General features: G+C 37.0%; 1 protein-coding gene across 10 annotated transcripts in view; it reads left to right on the forward strand.

The window, feature by feature from the left end:
* Positions 1-22,776, forward strand: part of CABIN1 (calcineurin binding protein 1) — a 124,561-nt gene that overhangs the window by 18,415 nt on the left and 83,370 nt on the right. For 5 of the 10 annotated variants that reach the window (XR_005933134.1, XM_030024446.2, XM_041125736.1 and 2 more), the window contains exons 19-28: positions 592-751; positions 1,579-1,694; positions 8,404-8,565; positions 10,171-10,377; positions 10,772-10,917; positions 12,869-13,130; positions 14,048-14,089; positions 15,260-15,520; positions 16,187-16,338; positions 16,907-17,085. Coding sequence is in view for 9 of the 10 variants with exons in the window: in XM_030024446.2 (XP_029880306.1) it covers positions 592-751; positions 1,579-1,694; positions 8,404-8,565; positions 10,171-10,377; positions 10,772-10,917; positions 12,869-13,130; positions 14,048-14,089; positions 15,260-15,520; positions 16,187-16,338; positions 16,907-17,085 (1,687 nt within the window). In the remaining variant the exon portion in view is untranslated. The remainder of the gene's footprint in view (positions 1-591; positions 752-1,578; positions 1,695-8,403; positions 8,566-10,170; positions 10,378-10,771; positions 10,918-12,868; positions 13,131-14,047; positions 14,090-15,259; positions 15,521-16,186; positions 16,339-16,906; positions 17,086-22,776) is intronic. The other 5 variants (XM_041125733.1, XM_041125737.1, XM_041125735.1 and 2 more) reach the window with 3 other exon arrangements.

Below are 22,776 nucleotides of genomic sequence, written 5' to 3' on the forward strand. Positions count from 1 at the left end.
GCTACATAAATACCAATAGAAAAACTGTTGTATGTGTGAAAGAATGTAAGAAAAGTGTAGGACTTCAGAAATTTCTGGCAGTGTGGCAATAAAATGGGCAGTTGTCTGTGAGAAATGCTAGGGCAACGGTTCTGTGACACAGTATTGTGTTGCTCTGAATGTATTCAGTTGGTCTTTCACACTTGTTGTAAGACCTGGTAAAGAATTCAGGAATTCTTTTAACTACGTTCCTCTTCCTTGCTGGGTTGTAGATAAATTGTACAGTAATGAGGCCTACTAACACTAAGAATTTATGCTGTGCATTTGCTTACTTTGAATTGTTTGTATATGGTATTAACAGAGAAATAACTAGTTGGTAAATGATGATGCAAGAGGAATGTCAGGGTAGGGGAAATGATCTTCTACCCTTCCCCATACCGGTTGATCTTATTTGTAGGACTTTACCATCACTCATTGTGAGAAGCTGAGACTCAACTTTAGATTGTTTCCTTAGGATAAACTGCATTACCAACTTTGGGTTGTTTGGAAAGGATTCACACCTGATGTTTATTTTGTATCACTTTGTGTGTATAATGTCTGTTTCTTCATTAGATCATAGACTGCAGCATGTCAGTCCAAGAAGAACCAAAAGAACCATACGTCTCCTCAGTGCTTCCATGGATTATCCTGCACAGGATCATCCAGCATGAGGAAGATGCTTTTCGATCCCTTTGCTCCCAGCAGCAGCAGCAGCAGAACCAGGGAGAAGAAGGTGGGTTAATTATTCACTTTTACATATTGGAGCTGAGCTCCTTACCATCTAGCTCTGGAATATAAATGAGAAAATACTTGTTTGTCGTCTTATCTTGCTGGCTCAAGGGAGTAGAGGGGTATGCAAAAATCACTTTCTTATCACAGAGGAAACTTCTTTTTGCCAGATGAAGCATTGGCTATGTCCTGGTTTCAGCTGGGATAGAGTTAATTGTCTTCCTAGTAGCTGGTACAGTGCTATGTTTTTGAGTTAGGTATGAGAAGAATGTTGATAACACTGACGTTTTCAGTCATTGCTAAGTAATGTTTAGTCTGAATTCAAGGATTTTTTCAGCTTCTGATGCCCAGCCAGCAAGAAAGCTGGAGGTGCACAAGAAGTTGGGATGGGACACAGCCAGGGCAGCTGACCCAAAGTAGCCAAAGGGGTATTCCATACCATGTGACGTCAAATCTAGTATATAAATTAGGGGGAGTGGGGTGGAGGGATTGCCGATCGGGGACTAACTGGGTGTCGATCGGCAGGTGGTGAGCAATTGCACTGTGCATCGTTTGTACGTTCTAATCCTTTTATTATTACTGTTGTCATTTTATTAGTGTTATCATTATCATTATTAGTTTCTTCTTTTCTGTTCTATTAAACCGTTCTTATCTCAACCCATGAGTTTTACTTCTTTTCCCGATTTTTCTCCCCCATCCCACTGGGTGTGGGGGGGGGTGAGTGAGTGGCTGCATGGGTCTTAGTTGCTGGCTGGGGTTAAACCACAACAGGCTAGTTGGATTTAACTCAGTTCTGTGCTACTTTAATATTTACCAACTTCTTTCTTCCAGTGAGTCCAGATACCCCTATGTTGCCTTCTTCACTCATGCTGCTGAACACTGCTCATGAGTATTTGGGAAGAAGATCCTGGTGTTGCAATTCAGATGGCGCTCTTCTCAAGTTCTATGTAAGTGTTAGCATTGTAGAATAATTTAGGTTGGAAGGGACCTCTGAAAGTCATCTGGCCAACCCCCATCTCAAAGCAGGGAACAACTTCAAAGTTATATTAGATTGTTTATTGCCTTGTCTTCATGTTAAAAATACACTTTTAAATCCGCTTTCCTTGTTCTCCCAGACAAACACATGAATGTTTCAGTCAGTTTAATCTGAATAGCAAAGGCTTGTTATTCCAGACCCATCGGTATGCTTTCTAAACAGGACTTTTTGTCAGACAAGAGATGCCTTTGGATAACCAACTCTGTACTATAAAACCATCTTAAATGGGAATTAGTAAATGATCTACCTTGCCCTGAAAGAGAAAGCACTGGAGTAGTGTTAAGTGATTATTCTGAGTACTTAGGAGAAATGTGGGCCTGTATCAGCCACTGATTGTGATAAAACTTCAGTTGAATGACTTGAATTTTGTGGTGCTTAGCTTCAGAAGATGCATCTTCTACTGTTTAAAAATGAACAGAGGTAATGTTTGAAGCTAATAAAAATTTCTGGTGCTTATCAGCATTCATCCAGATGACTGGTAATACGGTAATTTGTCATTGTTGTATATTCTTTCGTGTGGTAAGGTCAGAGGTGGTTTGGGTTTTATTTTGGGTAACGAACATATAAAACGCATGCAGCTTGTGACCTGTGCAAAGGGAACACCCGAATACTGAATCTATATCCAGTTTTATCTTCTCCTTCTGTGTCTGGTAGCTCAGCCACACCCTTGCCCTGCTTGCAGCAAAGGTTTACTCTGATTTAAATTCAAAATTTTATTTTGGATATCCAAATAACATTTTGCTCATAATAACTCTTAATTTTTAGCTGTCCTCTGAGAATTAAGAGTAACAATTCTAAATTCACAACTGTTGATGGTGAACAATTGCCCCAAGTCTGCTAGCTAGAGAGAAAGAGAGTTCGCACATGAGGAATGTCAGGAAAAATAACAGCCAAACCAGAAAATCCCATCTTTCCTGCTTATCTCTCAAACATCTTGCTGGAAGGTGAGCTGTCTGTGTGGCTGGAGCATGCTTCCTGCTCCAATATTCCAGCAGTGACCATGACTTTTGTCCCCCAACCAGGAGGTAAGTTAGGTAGGATAGAACTGGCAAACTTTGAGCAAGAGGTGTGTGCCATCTCAGCAGTGCGTTTTGGTGGGTGTGCACTTCAGTCTTTCAGACAGGAAAAAAAGCAAGTGGGCTTAGCAGAGTTTGCTGTAGGAGCAGATAACCCTGGTTACCCACAAGGAGTGTGATCCAGAAAGTAACCAAACCATAGCATGGAGAATGAGCCAGTTAATTTCCCAGAAATGAGTACCAGGTATCTTGAATGGAAAAATGCTGTTAAAGTGATTGCCAGTAATGTTGCATAGCTCTTCTTCCTGAGAGAGACCAGTTTTCTTGTGTACCGTGCCTTTATTTCCTCAGAGTTCCAGTATTTGATAAGGATTTTGCAGTTAAGTAGATTGAACACTCATAATTGATGGTATTAGAATTCTACTCAGTTATGCATAGGTGAGACAGACATGATGTGACAATGCAAACTTTTGTTTCCTCCCGTGTGCTTCCATGTGCTTTCCTCCCATCAGCTTCAATTATATTCAGGTCTACTTTTCTTTTTTCTCCCAGTCCAATAACACAAGGATAAAAGGGATTTAAAATAATAGACTGAAGGAGGAAAGGGAAATACTTAATGTCATATGTAGCCACTTCAGGTGTTTTCTGTTGAACAATGCTGAGTTCATCATTAATTCATTATAATGTATAGTACCACTGAAGATATGCAGAATTTAGATACTGCTAAAGATAACTGTCTTGTGCTTTGAAGGATGATCTAATCATTCATATGAAGTAAAAATGCAGAAAAGACTTTTTTCAAAGCTTTTGTAAAGCATTGCATAACTTATTTTGTTCATTGTAGGGTTTTTCCTAGGTTTTGATTTTTGTTTTATTGCTCTCCAGAACACAAATGTTGCTAGTTCAAGATACAGAAAGAGCTTGGGTAGAAGTCTTATTTGTGCTGAAAGGGGGGAGTGATTATCCTTGACATACCTTATCATGTTGTCAAAGATGTTAAATGTAAGAATGGATGCAGCAGAGATGTGGATAGTTGGTAGTAGGGATGTGGATAGCTGACAGCAAAGCTGAGCAACTCAGTACATGGACTTTTTTTTTTTTTAATCAAAAATACTGTAACTGTTGCTTTCAGATGAAGCTTGAAGTATTTTAAATTTGTATAAAGCAAAATTAAATTTTTAAGGACATTTTTCTCTTACCACAGACTGTGAGACCAAGTTTCAAGTATTAGTGACCTTTAAGAGGAAGAATGTGGGTATAGACTTTGCTTTTAAAAATACGTTGAAGGGTGATTTCCTAGAAAGACAAGAAGTCAAGAATCATGCTCGTTTATGTTCAATAATCAAAATGATATTCAAAAGTCTTAATTGTGAGAACTCTTACGTTAAAGAAAAGAAAAAATTAAGAATAGTGAATGTAAGAAGAATGACAGCATACCTAAGTATTAGAATAAAAAAGTTATGTCCTGTTTGGAAGTCAGTTTTCTAAAATCTGGTGAGTAATAGAAATGAACACTTGAGTGTTGATATAAAATTAAAAATAAACCTGAGAACAGTTTATTTCCTGTCATAATTCCCCTTGTTCTGTGGACTTACCTTGCTGAGAATAATAATTGTTTTCTTCTGAGTTTTCTCCTCTGTTTTGCTTCTTGCACTAGTATTTTATTTTGTTCCTAGGATTTGAAAGAGAAGTAGGAATAACCAAGCAGTCTGATAGTACTGTACCTCATTCACAAGCTGAGAAAAACTACAGTGTTACTTTAAAATTGCTGCTAAAATAACCCAGTGGGATTCCATATTCATCTTGTTTCAGTGATTCTAAAGAAGTTGCTTATTTCACAGAACAGAATTTGTCAAGTGTTATGTAAAGTTTGCACATTTTCAATATAGGTAAATACTATTTAACATGTAAAAAAGAGTATATTTAACTGTCAGCCAGGAAAACTGCGTTTGGAATTTTGCAGTTAAACTTAGTTATATGTTTCTTCCAAGTCACAAGAGTAAAGCTTTGCAGGCCATTGTGTGTCCTCAGTTACGCATGTGGAATGCTACTGATTGCGCACAGACTGTGTGGTGTTACCCAGATTTGGTCCTGAAGCTGTGATGTATTTGGCTGTTCTGCTGTTGATAAATTTGATTTGTTTGCTTATACCTGCCTTGATTTTATACCACGGACTGAGAAAAATCGTAATTCTATTGTTTTCATGTTATTAACTAAATGTAACTTCAAATATACATCTAGAGTTCATCTACTGAACAAAGATGATGAGAATGAAGAATTACTTCAGTTCTTCACTTCCCTGTGTGTGAAGGCCGTTCTTTGATCTGTTTTTTAAATGAGTGTGTTAAAAGATCTAATATGCTTGAGAAATGGGTGTCTGGGCAGTAATGCTGTAGCATTATTAGATGAAAGGAGTTACCCATTCATTGTTGACCTTTTTAAGATTATTCCTTCAGGTCTAGTTGTTAGACCAGAAAAGAAATTTCCTGTGTATTGCTGTTGCCTCACTTTATCCTTAGCTTAGAAACTAAAGTGCAGTCAGGTTTTCACTGTGCAGTGTACTGACAGTCTGGGGTAGCCTGGCTGCTGGCAAAACCCAGATACACAGTACCATGGCATTCATTGGGCAGTGCTCTACAGGGATATTTCAGTGGCACTTTACAGATTCAGCTTGACTTCACTGAGGTTTATTACCTTCAGCCAAGAGAAAATCATGACGAGTTCTGCATAGAGCTACTCAGGAATCTCTTTAATTTCCCTTCTCAGCACTCCCTGGAGCTTATTAGCCACAGCTCAGTGCCAGACCACATCTACCTCTGGATTTGAGCAGCAGTGTGTCTAGGACAGTAATTTAGACAGCTAGGAAGGATGGTGTGGAGAGCCTGAGGGGTTCTACAGGAGTCAGCTCACCCTGGTAGGGCTGGAGCTAATGAACAGTGTTTGAACTGAGGCTGATTTAGTGTAGGACTATTAGATTATCTCCGCATCCTGCTCTCCTCAGTCTCCCTGGTATTAGGAGCATAATGCTGATACACCTGAGTTGTCTCTGGATGGGTCTGCCTTGGGTGCAGAGGGCTTATTAGCTCAGGCCCTGTGCTTCATGAAAATAGATAGCCTGTTTCCAGACTCGAGCTTGCGCTTAGATGCGGTGCTCCGAAGTGATGAATCTAAATTGTGACTGTATAGTCTGCCTGTATCCACAGCCTGGGGACTCAGATAGTATGCTCTGTGAACCTGGATAAACTACAGATAATTGAGAGCTGTGAATGTAGTTACAGCTAGATCTTTGCAAATGTCATCAGGTACTTTGAACAGAATCTTCAATTTTCAGCCACAGAATTGCCTACTTCTTAAACTGAAATATTACATAGTATTATTGAGCACAAGGATTTAGTTTTCAGAGACGAGTGTGTTGGAAGGGTAAGGAAAGACAAAGATAAAATGGAGTGAATTATTTGAAGAGAAAGGCAGCTTCAAGAATGTTAAGCAAAAGTATGTTTTAAAGACTGATATTAAATGATCGCTTTCTGTAGGTGAACTGTCTGCTCAAGGTAGTGTGCAAGAGAAGATATTAATATGTAGTTAAGTCCTTTAGTAATAGTCAAAGTCTGAATTACTAAGAACTATCCTGGGTTACTGCCAAGAATTATAAGAACACAGGAGATTGTTTTGAACACGATTCAAATGAGAATTCTGTTAGTGGTGTTAGATGTGATTTTGTTTGCAGCAGTAGGAATATCATGCTTTTGTTACAGTATCCTGTGATGCTTACCTCTTCCTTTCAACTTACTTATCTACACTTTTGGTAAATTTCAAACATTGTTCACAGATTCTTACAGGAAAAATAGTGGAAATCAGGTGTCTGCTGTGACTCAAAGATGATTGCTGTGACTCAAAATTTAATTGAAATGCCTTCTAAGAATTGTCTTTACTCTAATTTTTCAGGGTTTTGACTTAAAAAATAGTACCTTGTTCTTAGCGCGGATCTTTTAAGCAAAAGAAAATTAACATTTTATAGTTAATCTCAGCGCTTACGAATGAGCTTCTTGCATGCAGAATGACAGAATTTTGCCTTGTGATGATGTGCAGCATTTGTAGTGTCAGGAAAGCCAATCATAATGAGAAAGTTCTTGTAGCATGCATCGTCTGCATAAATAATTGAGTTTACAATCCTAGATGTTGAAAAACGATAAATGGTGATAAACAGGCAGCTGAAGTACTTTAAAAGTAATATGATGAGCTTTTATACGAATTGCAAATAGGCGAATGTTTTGCATTTTCAATTTATGACTGCAAAATTTCTGTTGAGGAGACTCTTAAGCAGTGTGTTGAGGAATGGGTGTGGCTGGTTTGGAGAGGTCATAACTTGCTAAAATGAATAAATGAAAGCTGATGCTTTCTATCAGAGGAAAAATGTTAAAGGAAATTACTTACCAGTTAATCGAACTCTCCTGGTCATATACAGCTTCCTAAAACTTTAGAGGCAAATCACAGTGGAGAACTTGGTATTTTTCTGTACCCTTCAGTATCCTAAATGATGATTACAGTAGAAGCATTTCTCTTCTACCACCTCAAATGAATTTTCTTTAGACATAACAGGTGCATTCTGATACTGGGGACACACATGACATGTTACTGTTGCATGTGTAAGATATTATGAATGTAATTTCTACTTACACATTTCATTTAAATTTAAATTTTGTAGTGGGACTTGTTGGAATTGATTCTTAAACCTCAGTGATTAAGTGTGGGTTTTGTTTTGGTTTTGAAATAAAGATGCAAAATCCCACTACACAGGTTATTCTTGGTGAACATGTTTTTACTGACTTTGAAATGTCTTCCTGGAATGTGTTCTTGTTTGGTTTGCTTTTTAAGGAAGCTTAGTGAAAATTTTCAAAGAATTACCTTTTGTCTTTTGGCATTCAGTTGCAGTTTTCTTTAATGAATGTTTTAGAGCAATAACATCTTCCAAAATATGCTAGTGTTGGGTACTTTTTCTTGTAATGTTGAAGTTAAAGATAGCAACTTGCTACAGTGTTTAGTCATTTGGGATCAATCCAGCCACTTGGTGTGTAGCCATCTGTATAATACTATTCATACTATGCATTTGTATATCCCTTTTAGCCAGATTTTCGTTAGCCATCCCTTCTTTTTCTGCAAAGTCCTCTCCATTCCCCTTTTTCCATGCAGAGGAAATTGATGTTTGTGAATTAGGGCAGAAGTTCTTCTGTGCCTTTTCCTTATTCACAGGGTTGACAAACGGTAGCGTTTATGTTCATAGAAGCAACTTGCGGTGTAGTGGAAAACTTTGAATGATCTTAAGTCTGAAACATTAAGCTAGTATCTAATCTCATTGATTGAAGACAAGAGTTCGTGAATTAACATAGGGAGAAATGTAAAAGCACTTTATTGCAGTTACAGTACCATTTAAAACTCTTGTGTGAGACTAGTTTACAGAAATATGGGTAATATTTGGTTGTAATTGGGGAAAACTACATGTAGTACCTTAGTGTCATTTTCATCATCTGCCTTCAGACAACTAGGCAGCTTGTCTGCAAGCTGAAGATTGCATTGACTTTTTCATTGATATTTGTGGTGTTGTAGGTTCAGGTACTACAAAAAGAACTTGCAGCATCCACTTCTGAAGATACTCATCCATACAAAGAAGAGCTGGAAACAGCCTTGGAACAGTGTTTTTATTGTCTATATGGTTTCCCTAGCAAAAAAAGCAAAGCAAGGTACCTAGAAGAACATTCAGTACAGCAGGTAAGATACATATTATTTAATGTCATGGAATATCCTGAAGTGATGAAAGATACACCCTTGTTTGGTTTTAATGCACCTTAATATATTTTTGAGAAAGATTACTTTTATTTCCTTGTAAAATTTATGTATTCTACATATTGTAGAAAATAAACTAATTTAAAAAAATGGAAGCCTTTATGAATATAGAGGGTCAGATATTTGAAGTGAAATGCTAGTATAATCTTATTCACAGTAGTCCGCCCTTTTTAAACTATTGACAAATTGATTTTATTGAGCCATGACTTTCCTGTTTTCAACAGAGAAGAAGTTCGAGTTTGAGGAAAATTAGAGAGGAAAAAGGTCAGCTTGGGAGAAGAAAACTTTAGCAGCCAACCTTGCAGTTTATGAAAGTGAAAAATGTCACTGTAAAAAGTTATGCAAGTAAATTATAATATAGCTTGTTTTGAAATCTATGGTGTTAAATATCTGGTAGCTTTTTATGAGAAATGTGTGAAATTCAGTTGAGTTTGGGAGAAGAATAGTTAAAGAGTGCCTTGGGAAGAGGGTTGTAATATTAGGGAAGGGACAGAAAAAGCAGGTTGGCAGTCCTCTGCCTTGAAACATCATTGATTTTGTTCAGAAAGCTCAGATGATTTTTGCATTTATCAAACACAAGTGATTAGAGAGTTATAAATGAAGAACAGTTTCATACAAGCAAAACAATTTTCTGGCTCCTTTGAACAGACCTTTTTAAATACACAAATACTGTTATGTTATTACTTCTTGAATATTTGTGAATTCTGTCTCTTAAAATTACCTGTTAGAAGATTAAGATAATGAGAAAATGGGAATAACTAAGAAAAAGGGAAGGGTAAGGACATTACCCTCTGTGCACGCCCTGCCCCCCTCTCCCCCCATCTGTTACATTGGGGCAATTCTGGATGAAAAAGTTCTTATTGGAATGATTGACAAATTGATTTCTAGTAATGTGATTTCCCCATTTTCAGTACAGAAGCAACATTTACGTAAGGAATGAGATGAACAATAAAAGGAGAAAAACTTAGTCTAGCAGAAGAGAACTGTAAATTTATTTTATTTTTTTTATTTACTATTTTGAGAAAAGAAAAGTGAAGGGAAAATGAGGAATAAATTCTGAAAGTACCTTTCTGTAGAGAGTTTGAAGATTTTTGAGTCTCGGAATTTTGTCTGATTCCCATTTCATTTATTCTCCTTACTTGAGTTTGATATTGAAGGTGTAAAGCTTTTCTCCTCCATGTCTTACCCATGATCTCAATGTCACTCAGGATGCTTGCAATTGACTCTTGCTTATAAACAACTTTTCTGAGCAACTCTTCTAAGCAAATAGAGTGACTTTATTTTTCAGTGGCATACAATAAGTTACAGCTCAATACCTTAGTCTTAAATCAGTGAGCAGTATGCTATATTTGTGAGCAGCATAAATTAACGGTGCCTTTAGTCATTCTGCTCTTGGGAAGTTTGTTTCCTGCTAGAGTAATATGTATATTCTTATGAACTAGAAAAGCCATAGAAACTCATCATTAGTAGACTATTGAATTTTGGAATTTGAGATAATTTTTTTCCTGTCTAATCTACCTCCCTCTTCAGGTTGATCTAACATGGGAAGATGCTTTGTTCATGTTTGAATATTTTAAGCCTAAAACTCTTCCGGAGTTTGATAGTTACAAAACCAGCACGGTGTCTGCTGATTTGGCCAACCTTTTGAAGAAGACTGCTACAATTGTTCCTCGAACAGACAAGCCTATGCTGAGCCTAGATACTGTATCTGCCTACATTGAAGGAACATGCAGCAAGGTATAATGAACTGCTTTAAAAAAAAAATAAAAATTGAAAGGAGTAAAAATTATTGTTGTTATTTTTATGTTGACTTTAAGATAGGGAGAGTGATTTATTCCGTGATGTTGGATTTCGTCGGGTAATTGCATTTAAATGAAATAAGAATGACACCAGCAAAGCTTTTAGTTTTGGAATGGCAAGATGTGATATTGATTAATAGGGAGTCAGTATGAGATGTTCGTTAGTGTTTGTAGGTGCTCTGTGTATCTGTGGAATGCTTTCACTGTCTTCATATTCAATACCTTCTATGATGAAAAGGCTACTATCACTACACGGAAGAAGCAAGTGTGCAGCTCATTTAATATGAACATTTTATTTAATATGAACCTTTACTTTTTTTTTTTATTTTCAGGCACCATCTCTCCCAGATGGTGCAGACTATTCTCCACCAGTGGTGACTGAGTTGTACTATCTTCTGGCAGACTATCATTTCAAGAATAAAGAACAGTCTAAGGCCATTAAATTTTACATGCACGACATTTGTATTTGTCCAAACAGGTTAGTATTATTGGATCCTGCTGCACATCATTCATTCTTCTCACTTCTTTCAGTACTGAAAAGCAGACAACAAAAGATATTTATTTTGGTTTTAGGAGTTAAAAAAAAACCAACAAAACCAAAAAAATACAAACCTAAAAAACCCACCTGCGATCCATTATCATAAGTCAATTGTATAATTAAAGGCATCTCTAAAACAAACAAAACAAAACCTAAACCCTAGTGTTAAGTGTTTGATTGTTTTGAAATTAAAACCAAAAAATGAAAGGGGAGGGGGAAGCTAAATTAAAATAAAGAATAACTGGGAAGGGCAAGGACTGAATCGATATTTCTTTTACACCTTTTGTTCTTTGTTTTGGCATGTTTATACATGACAAGGAATGAAAAATGTCACTGGTTAATAGCATGGCTATAGCACAAACAGCATTCTTTAGTGGATTAACTGTTTAGGCTGACCTCTTTCTAAAAGTATTGATCTTGCTGCTAGACAACTATTCAGAGAATACAAGCTCAAGTATTTAAGTGCTATTCAAACTAAAACACCTTGTTTATTGATAATTTACAACTTACTGAAATACCACCAAGATTAAGCACTCTCGTCTTAAAAATAAAGCATGTTTTGAATAAGTCTTCTAAAATGAAATTAAATAATCTTTAAATTTACTGATTAAATATAGGGTTTGCATATTACGTGTTAGCTATCATTTTAATTCTTCTTGAAGTTGATAGATGAGGGTCAGTGACAAAAACTCTAGATTGATAGGTTTGAGACAAAAAAACTACTTGTAAATCCAGTCACATAACAGAGACAAAAGGGAAGGTGAAGGCACAGAGCAATTTTACATGTGAAATCTACAAGGAAATAGCTGTAGCTTAATGTTTTATTGAATCTTCTAGTCTGGGAACTGTGACTAGCAGATTGCTAAAACTCTTGTTTGAAGTCTGATAAAGAATTTACCAATACCCCCCCCCCCCCCCCCCTTTTTCTGTAGTTTTGATACTTTAAAACCTAAATTCTTAAATAAATTAGTGGAATGCATTTTTACTTTAATGTGTGACATTTTGTTGCTCAGAAGATACTTTATGTGGTAGCATAGTATTTTTTACCCCAGTCATAGGAGGTGTTACTTCTTCAAATGTCTGTATTACAGTTCCCCTTCCATTCCCCTCAGGAATCTGACTATTGAGGTCACTTGACCCAGAAATGGGTTTTCAATTGAAGTCAGGAAGAAATTCCAAGAAAAAATGTGAGAACATTATGATTATTCCTTTGGTGTTAGAATCATGGTAAAATTGAAAAATTCCAGAGCCATTGACCCCAGATGTTAATGTGAGATTATGGAATATGGAAACTACTCTTCAGACTGTGTTGTCAATGATCTAATAAACACAGGACTAGATCCTGAACAGTCCCCTCAGTAAGCAATCTTTATTGTTCATCAGAATTTTCCTACATGAATGCCTTTTGGTTTTGTTGATTTTTATGTTGGAAAATGATGATGATGATGATAAAGACCATTCACAGTTCAGTCCAACAATACAAAATGTCATAATGGCTGTCTGCTGGCCTACAGAAATAAAAGGTGACAATGTTTGGACAGGACAGCATGGTTACTGAGAAAGGAAATCAATCGGAGTGCTGCCATTAGAAATACAGATATGCTATTTTTGCGTGGCAAATAAAGCTTGTTGTTTCATCTGTTTTTTATGTGTGACAATTACTGGGGACAGTGCTTTATTAGGGAACTATTTTTAATAAAATCAGTATGGTTTAGGCTATACAGCCTCTGTTCTGCTATGAGGGGAGGAGGAGGTGCAGAAATCCGTTTTGAGAGAATGTATGATGAAAGGAAGAGAAAGTTGCGGATATAACAAAATGAATCTTGTCTCTGCTATTCAGTGTAATGTTTAGGGGGGAAATTGTTCATGTGTTATGTTCTTGCTTGCATAGGTTTGATTCATGGGCTGGGATGGCCCTGGCTCGAGCAAGTCGTATTCAGGACAAGTTGAACTCTAATGAATTGAAAAGTGATGGCCCAATCTGGAAGCACTCTACTCCTGTCTTGAATTGCTTCAAGCGAGCCCTAGAGATTGACAGCTCTAATCTCTCCTTGTGGATAGAATACGGCACCATTTCCTATGCCCTACATTCTTTTGCATCTCGACAGCTTAAGCAGTGGAAATCGGAACTCCCCCCTGAAGTTGTGCAGCAGGTGGGATCTAACTGAGAGCAGTATGAAATTTTAAATTTAATTTAAATATTTAAATTATCTTTTCTAACATTGTAACTTTTTAAATTAAATATTTACATGCTGTATACCACATATTAGACTGTATGGTTACTTAGTAATATTGGAAATTCTAATATTCATTCATCTAAGCTGCTGGTGTCAAGCAGTATTTAAAGTTGTTTTTTTTTTTTCTTTCTTCCTGTGTAAAATTAGTTTGAGCCTGATCTTTGAATTATCTTTTGAAGGTGACACAAAATTATTGTAACCTTCTGGAAAGGGGGATTTTATTTACCTTTCCTTTCTGTAAATGTCATGTAATGTTTCCAGGAAAAGGTGAAATGTATACATATTTAAATAGTGAAAAGATCAGGAATTGCTCTGGTATCTGTGTCCATATGTCATCTCTTGTATCTAAAGACATCCTTCCCCTTTTCTCTGTTTTTGGACTATTTACTTAAACAAACAATCAAAATTAGGAGATTGGTAGAATTTTCATAGAAAAAGTTGTTATAAATTCATTAGCTCTTTATGCATGACAACGATGAGAAAGAGTTATTATGAAGTTTGTTGCTAAGCCAAAATGAGCGATTCTAAATACTCGCAGACAGTGATAAGAGTTGCTGGGGAAATGTTTTTTCTGTCTTTTTGGACCAGTAAACTCTATTTCTGATTGAACTCTTCCAACTTACAAATATTATGTAGTCCACAACTGGCAGCAGAATGAAAAAAAGAAGCGCTGCTCCTGAGCACCTGCTGTAATTTGTAAAAGCTCTTAGTGTTTGAACTATAGAGAACGGTATTGCGAACATCCTTTGTTTCCAAGAGAACGTATTTACAGCAAGGTGATGGGTCTTGCATCTGAGCTGCCTGTGTAACTGTATTAACATTGCACTTCCCAGAGACACTTACACAGCATTTGTTCCTCTAAGAAGAAAGACAATGTAAGCATGCATATTAAAAGAGAACAAATGGCTTATTAAATAGTATGTTTGAAATGACAACTAACAATAGATTTTTCTTTCTGAGGGTTATTACAGCCAAGAGCTCCAAAACTAACTACTCAGAAAATGAAGTTATTACATTTTATGCCTTCGATCTATCAAAAGTTTGGTCTTACTGTCTTGCAAGCCTCTTGGCTATGAGGGACTTGCTGAAGAATTCCAGGGATAATGCTGGAGTTATTTCTTATTATCAGATAAAGGGCAAATACAGAGCAGCCATCTTAAGTTGTGGATTAAATCAGAATGTTTATTTGAGACTACTTGAATCTTTCTTTTTTCAAGTGCATGTATTAAAAACTCATAATTTACTAAGAAAAGCTCTATTATAGTAAAAGATAAATTGGAACAATATCATCTCCCTTCCAGAGATATATCTCTTCAGGAATGTGTTTCTCATACATAAAAACTTTATTATTCTCGTCTCCTTACAAAATATTTAGGAAAGGAAAGGCTGTGTTATAGTTCTTGAAGTGCAACAAGTGCTTAGGATTCTGTTATAGCCCAACAATTTAAATTTATAAACTTCTTTTTCAAAGAGAGAAAATTACATTAATGCATGGCAGTTAACTTCAATTTATGCTGCTGGTTTTAATTTCTTGGGGGGGGGGGGTGTGTTAAAAAGAGTATTCTTGCCATATTCAGCTCAAAATTAGATGCATTGCAAGCAAGATGAAATACATTTCTTCACAAATGATAGTGGTCCATAGTGGCTCTAGCAGACTTCAGTTGCAGAACAAAACAAATAATTTTTTTTTTTTAAGAGTTAAGATAATTACAGCTCTGAAAAAGTGGTAAAATTTTTCTAGACATGTATATTGGTTATTTTTCAGATTTATATTTATATGCATATTCTTACACTTCCATCTTACTGTTTTGTTCTGGTTATTTGTGTCAGCAGTTACTGGAATGAACAAAAACCTATCCTTAAACACATTTTGTGGGTCATCAGGATGTATTTGATCACTTGGATATGTTCTATGTCTTCTAGGTTGAAAGCGTTTTAAGTGATGTACCTTGTTTATGCACTTTTATGTGCAGGAGTGTATTTTTAGAATTTTTCATCCCAGCCACAGTGAATTCATGTATTCTCAACACTTTGTTCGATCACAGATGGAAGAGCGTCGAGACAGTATGTTGGAGACAGCCAAATTGTGTTTTACGTCAGCATCTCGCTGTGAGGGAGATGGCGATGAAGAGGAGTGGCTTATTCACTACATGCTGGGAAAGATTGCAGAGAAGCAGAAACAGCCTCCTGTTGTCTATCTGCTTCATTACAAACAGGCAGGTCATTACTTGCATGAGGAGGCTGCCCGATATCCGAAGAAGATTCACTACCATAATCCACCAGAACTTGCCATGGAAGCGTTGGAGGTAAAAGAAAGTTAAATACGTGGGCTTGAAAACCTTGTTCTCTACAGAAAATGGAATACCAGTTATTATTAGTTCATACTATTAGGCATATGTACATGGTGCTCTGCATCTGGGAACGTTTACAGGACTAACTTGGAGAATAAAATGGAGCCTGTTGTTCAGGCTGGTTTTGTTTTAAAGGCAGTTTATGCATACAGTCTCAGTTTTGGACAGAAAGGCAGAAGTTCCACTTCTGGATTAGGCTGCACACAGTTGATCAGTCAGTTTTTATCAAAATCAAACATGGATAGGTTTCACAAGGATCGCATACCTGTGAAAGTCAAAGTTCATGCATGAGTTGGAATAGTAGCCACAACACCTTTGCTTTCACTGCGTTGTCTGGTAAAAATACTGTATCTAGAACATACCCAAGGACTTGCTTCTAAGGAGACCAGGTCTGCTTTCATTGTTGTATTCCATAGGTTGCAGTTGCAGAATTTTTACGGTGTTCAGATCTTGTAATTTACAAGCAACTTTCAAAGGCAGGAAAAGTCTTATTCAGGTAAGTTTAGGTAACAAATGACTGTCTTTACTAACTCCTGCAGTTTCTACAGAGAAGAGACTATTTGTAATAGGTTGCAGAGCTATGAATTCTCTGCCAACCAAATGGACTTCGGTGTTTTCTAGGTATACTTTCGACTTCATGCTTCTATTTTGAAACTTGTGGGGAAACCAGACTCTGGAGTAGATGCAGAGATACTAGTTAGTTTCATGAAAGAAGCTTCTGAGGGACCATTTGCCAGGGGTGAGGAGAAGAACACCCCAAAAGTTGCAGAAAAGTGAGTGCTAATTTCCCAAAGTATTCTCTGAAAGCATACTTATAAACTACTGTATAATAAACTATTAAAATGAAGCTGAATGAAATATAAACAAAACAAAGTGATTAGAATTATTTGTAATGTTTGCAGTTTTCAGGTATCACGAACAGTAAGATTACATGCTACTCTGAGATCTTCTCAGTAATTGGCACAGTGTAAATGGGAAGGGAACAAAATAGAACAATTTTGATCTTGTGATCCATTTTGAAGCCACTCTTATTTATTAATAAAATTAGGGGTTTTTATCAACTATTAACAAATGCAAAAGCAAAAATAGCCTTTATTTTAAAGGATAAGAGACTTTAGACCTCATAATTTGTCTCATTAACAACTACAAAATAAAGGATGTTTTACTATTGACCAGTGACAAGGGAGGAATATAACCTGTACTTAAAAATCCATCATTTAGTATTTGTTAGTAAGATTTGGTTCCTGTATTGGAAATGTCATAAGAACATGTAGTCGTCTTTTGTTCTTTGTACATGTCCCTGGTATGTTAACACTTTATTTTTTTTCTTGCCCCTCCCAGGGAAAAAGCTTGCATGATTGATGAAGACTCTCACTCTTCAGCTGGAACAGTGCCGGGCCCTGGGACTTCCCTCCCCTCATCCTCTGGTCCAGGTCTGACATCCCCACCTTACACAGCCACTCCAGTTGACCACGATTACGTCAAATGTAAAAAACCCCGTCAGCAGGCAACGCCGGACGGTACAGTCCCTGTTCTCAATACTGGCAGCACAGGGAGGTGCTCTAATCATGGGGGGTTTGACCAGGAATGATCAAACTGCTCATTTCAAGGAGGGTGATGGGTATGTGGTAACACGGGCAATATTGAAGCTCATTACCTTTATAAATTCAGTGCTTTAAATAGAATCAATGTACAGTCAGAGCTTTAAATATAAAATTCAAAGTTGTCACCTGCCACCATTGGCAACTGTCACTTAGTCAAAACGGGAATGTCAATAGGAGGAGTATGTAGCTGACTGAATTTTCAGTGATTCCCCCCCCGTCCCCCCCTCCAGAGCTAAATGTCTGTCTGAGGTTATCAGGAAAGATGTGGGTTCAGTCTTCAGAAAACTGCACACTGTGTTTCAGTGCCTGTGTGAAATGACCAGGTGAAAATTTGAACTGTGGCTGAAACAAGACAATTTGTTAAAAAGGCAAAACAGTATTATCCTTTTTTGAAGGAGGCAGGTGGCAACTATTTTGAATATATTGTGTATCAGCACGAAGTGATTTGCATGACAGTCCAGTAGACTTCATCTTTTAATTTTTCTTTATCATTTACAATGACTGGTTAGCAGCTCATCTCTGTAGACTATAAAGTGATATAATAAATAATTGGCTTATAAATGCAGAAGGTAGGGTGGTATCACAGTGTTAATGAAGATTTTGCCATATACATATGTAGTAGAAATTAAGTTACTATTTAAGTAACCTGACATTATTATTTGGCTAGGAATTTTACTCTGATTCTTCTCTTCTGGCCATTTGTTTATCTATCTGGATCTGTGACTATCAGCACTCAAGAAGGACTAAAATATCTGCAATGTATAGCTTAGTGTTGGTAGAATGTGGCAGGCCCCACAGAAATGCTCTGCGTGATATGAATTTTTTTCTGGAGGGTGGGCTGCTTTCTATTGTCATTTTCTGAAGAACAGTAATTTGTACATAACTTTGATATAGTTTTGAAACAAATGTTCATATGCCTGGAAACTCTGCAAGGTGAATTTATTCCTTTTCCCCAAGAAAACTTGGCGAAATTGACAGAAGATCCTTCATCTCTTTCACTAAATTGAATAGAAAAATGTTCATTTTATTCATGCTTACATTTCAATCAGGAGTAATTAATTGGACTGTTTTAATATCACATGTAGTGTGTTAGTGTGAATGGGTTATGCAGTGATTAGGCTCTTATATTAGTCTTTTGATGTCTTCTGACACAGCAAACACAGAAGGGAGCAAATATTTAAATATTTCCTAAATAATATTCCCTGAGAGAAGCAGTTCTGCCTAAGACTACATCTGCTTAGGTCCTGAACACTGTTGAAATGTTCCCAGGAGATACATAATTTAGATAAATATTCCAGTATGTGTCGTTAGTACATTCACTCAAAGTAAGATATTATGGACTGTGGCATGCGAATTGCCCGATGAGAGCAAAGTTGGCTGCTTAGCAAAGCCTGAAGGTGCAAGCTAAGGAACGTCTACCTCTGCCACGGCTGAAGTAGCAATTCTTGGGTCTGCTAACTTAGCCTAGCTAGGACTAAGCTTTGCTGCTGTCAAAGCAATTCTAATGCCAGGTGCTGAAGGAAGCAGAGTTAGGGTGACGTTTAGGAAGGCTGTGTATAACCGTGACAAGTAGAATTGCAAGGTATTGCATCATTCATAATGTTTTATAAGTTGCTGGCACAACTAAACTCTGGGTACAGCATACTGAAGAGCCCCAGGAAACTGAAATACATGCTTGCCTTGGGGCTGTTACAGATGGAGGGAGAGCTAACAGGCTAAACAATGCTCAGAAGTCTTCCACTTTTACATTATTACATATACTGTGCTCCTCTGCATGGATTTGCATTTTACTTGTATTAACATATATACGTTTAAAGTAAAATGCTCTTGACATCTTACACATGATCACATCACTGAGGAAAACTGGTGCCTGTGTCTCTGTTACATCATTCCTAAAAATAGCAAGAAAATATCCATCATTTGATTACTCTTTATATTTTTTTTTCACCATTCTGATAGCAAATGAAACTGTCTATATTGTTGTTCACAATTTGGCCTAAATTCAGCCTAGATATTTATTCTTTCTGAGGCCTGACAATGCTCTTATTTAGTCTTACTCTTGTGTAGATATTGTTGATCATATATGACATAAACAAAATAAGAGCATTTTACAGAGTCTTACCTAGAAAATTCTCTTCGTGTTACCACAAGCAAACATGCTAGTTGGGATCCCTGTCATTGCCGACCTGTGAGACCTCTTTTGACCATTTTTGTGTGCTATGCTTCAAGAAAACATGACCCGTGAGGAAAGAGAGAAGGAATTGGGATGGTTTGTCTAGAGGGGAGAAGGCTAAGGGGAGACCTGACAGCAGTGTGACCTAAGTAGCGTTGAAGGCTGTGCAAAGAGTTGGAGGCAAAAAAACAGGATTTCCATGTCTGTGGGAGACTGAACACACAATATTAGACTTAAAGTGCATTTTCAATCTGGACATTAGAAAATGGTGTTAGAGTAGTATTAGGAAATACTATTTAGCAAAAAAAAGGGAAACACTATAGTATGTTCTTGGGGATAGTATAACACTGCAACACTTCAGCACTAGAAGTCTTTAAAAAGTGGCAATACAGCCATCTGCCAGCAATGATGGAGATGTAATTTATCCTGATGGAAAAAGGAATGGACTAGTTGAACTCTTGCAGTTCCTTCTGAGCCCTATTTTTTCTATTAATTTTATGTTGTTTGTGGGGATTTTGATTTTTTTTTTTAAAGATATCCAACAATGTGCCTTCTAGTGCAGCAAATTATCTCATTATAAGCAGGAGAGAATTACTGTACAGCCGGACATCTCTTCTTGAAAATATTGGGACTCTGATCTTCAAGCATTCGTCTGTAGATAGGTAAAGTTGTGAGGGCAGACTTATTTTGGATACATTATATTTAAATGTTCATTATAGTTCTGTAGCTCTCCAGCACGTTTTGCTGGTGGAAAAAGACGAGCAGGATATGCAGAAATCACCATTAAAGTTGAGAGTATTGAGAAGCTTTATATGCAGTGAATGCTGGTGATACCAATTTTAAGCCATATATTTAATAGAAACGGAGAAAGCAACCAGTAAATAACAGCTTGTAAAGTAACTAAACTACTTTTTCCTTGTGGCAGCTGCTAGCATATATCTCTTTCAAGGAGACAGAAGTATTGCCGAGTGGCAGCTGTTATTTGCTGGCTGACTAGCTGCTGTCATGTGTGTAAAATAGGCAACTTCCTTTCTCTTTTCTTGTCCTTCCATTTGGCAACATCTTTTCCTTCCTTCTGTTAATCCTGTCTTTCCTGTCATCACCCCTACCTGTTGCTGTTTTATAACCCTCCAAAATGAAAACTTGCATTTGACAGTAGAAGCCTGAGGTTTAGACTCTCTCTATTTTCCAAGAGCAAAGTAGGAAACAAGAAAAAACAGGAACTCAGCAGGGACCAAGGCTGTCATTACCTGAGATGTCACCATATTTACACAGCTAAATGGCCAGTGTTACATATCAAAACAGACATGCTCATTGTCTTCCTGTGTACAAGCTGGATGTATGTAGTCAGTAAAGGCCAATTGCAGTACAGATTTCAAGCAGTTTAAATTTACCTGAATTTTGTGCTAAGCATTAAAGTTACTTCAGAAAGCAGTAAAAGTATTAAAATAAAATTAAAAAAATCTGAATGAGAAATCTATTTCCCAAAAAGTGGACTGGGAGATTGTTGTGAGGTCTTTTTTGCTGTAGTATGCTGCTGTTGTGCTGATATTCAATTCCATATTATTGTGGTGGTATGCAGATGATGTATTCAGTATCCATTGCTATTGCAGTGTTAAAATGTCATATTGTTTAAGTCTTCATCCATGTCATGTAGTATGTTGTGTGTAGTTAGATGTAATCGTCCTTTTTTGTGTTTGTCTTTTGCCTGATTGCTTTTGCAACCAATATTGCCCGTGCTGCCTCTAACCTTTATACAAATCTCTGTTCCCCAGGCATTCTCTTCCTGCTTTTACCTGTCACGGCTTGCTTTTAATAATTGGCAAAACCTGCATGATAAACTCACTGGGAAAGGCTACTTGCTTCATGCTGTGGGAGAAGTCTCACTTCATAGTTTGTCGGTCTGTAATTCTGCAAACTGAAGATGCACAGTTTTTTGTAAATGGGGGTTCTCAACATCCTGATGAGACAAAGGTGATCTCTGAGAAACTTTTTGCACCAGGTTGTCACTCATGCCAAACTAAATAAGCTTCTAAGATGGAGTGGATATTTCTGTGCATAAAAAGAACATCCACATTGCATTTTGTAACACTAAAATCTTACCCTTCAAAATTCTCTCTCCAGCAGTTTAAAATGAAATCTTTTGGTCTGCAGTACATAGCCTTTTTTGGCACATGGTACTGAATGTTCATGGGGACTGCATACTGGACTACATGAATAATGAATCAGATACAGTTTATTGCAGTATGCTCCATTTTTACCTTTCCTCAGTTTAACCTCTCTCTGATTAGTAAAAGTATCACACTGACATTTAGTGTGAGATTATGTAAAAAGAATTTGACTAAATAAATGGAACATTGATGAGATACTCTTTTGCTCTGCACTTAAAGACAGAAGAACAGCAATATATGACTGCAAGTTACCAAAACACATTCAGTGTTCAGTGCAGCCAGACAAAACATAGACTCTCATCTTTGACTCATGTTATAAGAGAACTCCCTTTAAACATTCAGAGGACTTGCTGTCCTCAAGAAATTAATCTGCTCCCATGCAAATCTCTGCAATTCTTTTGTTTTTAATAATGTGCAAGTGCCTTTTGATACAAAGCTGAATGTTGTCTTCTGTTACGGGTGGAATCTGTTTCAAGAAAGAGAATTGTGTGATGCATCATGTTTCTGACTACAGATCAATAAAGAAAAAATGCTCATACATACAAGTAAAGAGAAGAGGGGAGATACGGTGCCAGGCAGGCAGGACAAACAGAGAGACTCTGTACATACACAGCCTGTGAACAACCCACCTTTATTGCATGAGACAGGATTATTTTTTTTAATAATAATATATAGTTAGTTATTCATAAGCGCCGAACTATGCAGCAGGATTGTTCTTTACTGTAAATTGAGTTAGCATATGTATGTAGCTCTTTAGAAAAGCTTCTTGTCCCCCTCATTTCTGATTTTTGACTTGTAGTTGGTTGTTCATGACATTTCAGGTACCATCTTGTAATAGCTGGGCATACAGTTTCCTTCAGATATTTAAGACAGAAAAAGATATTCAGAAAAAGTGAGTTACACTCTGTTGGCTTTCTGAGCCTGTTACCTACCGCTATATGCGGATATTTCAGAGATCTTCTCCCTCCTGCTTTTAATTTCCAAAAAGTTTCAAAGGATGGAGGGCAGACAACATGATTACTGAGCTGCATAGTAATTAATTGACAAAGGCAGAATACCTCATTCATATTGGCACCATGAAGCTGTACTTCAGCTCCCCTGAGAATAAATTATGTAAGCTTGTACGATGAGAGATGTTACCTGGTCAGCATACTTAGCAGTAAGAGCTCTGTCATTAGGATTGTATGTTTGCTAGTTCAGGTCACTTAACACTTTAACACATCACTGTCTCTTCTCTTCCCTCCTTCAGCCCTGTGAGTGGAC

The sequence above is a fragment of the Aquila chrysaetos genome, chromosome 9 (assembly GCF_900496995.4).
Source record: "Aquila chrysaetos chrysaetos chromosome 9, bAquChr1.4, whole genome shotgun sequence".
NCBI classification, from domain to species: domain Eukaryota; kingdom Metazoa; phylum Chordata; class Aves; order Accipitriformes; family Accipitridae; genus Aquila; species Aquila chrysaetos.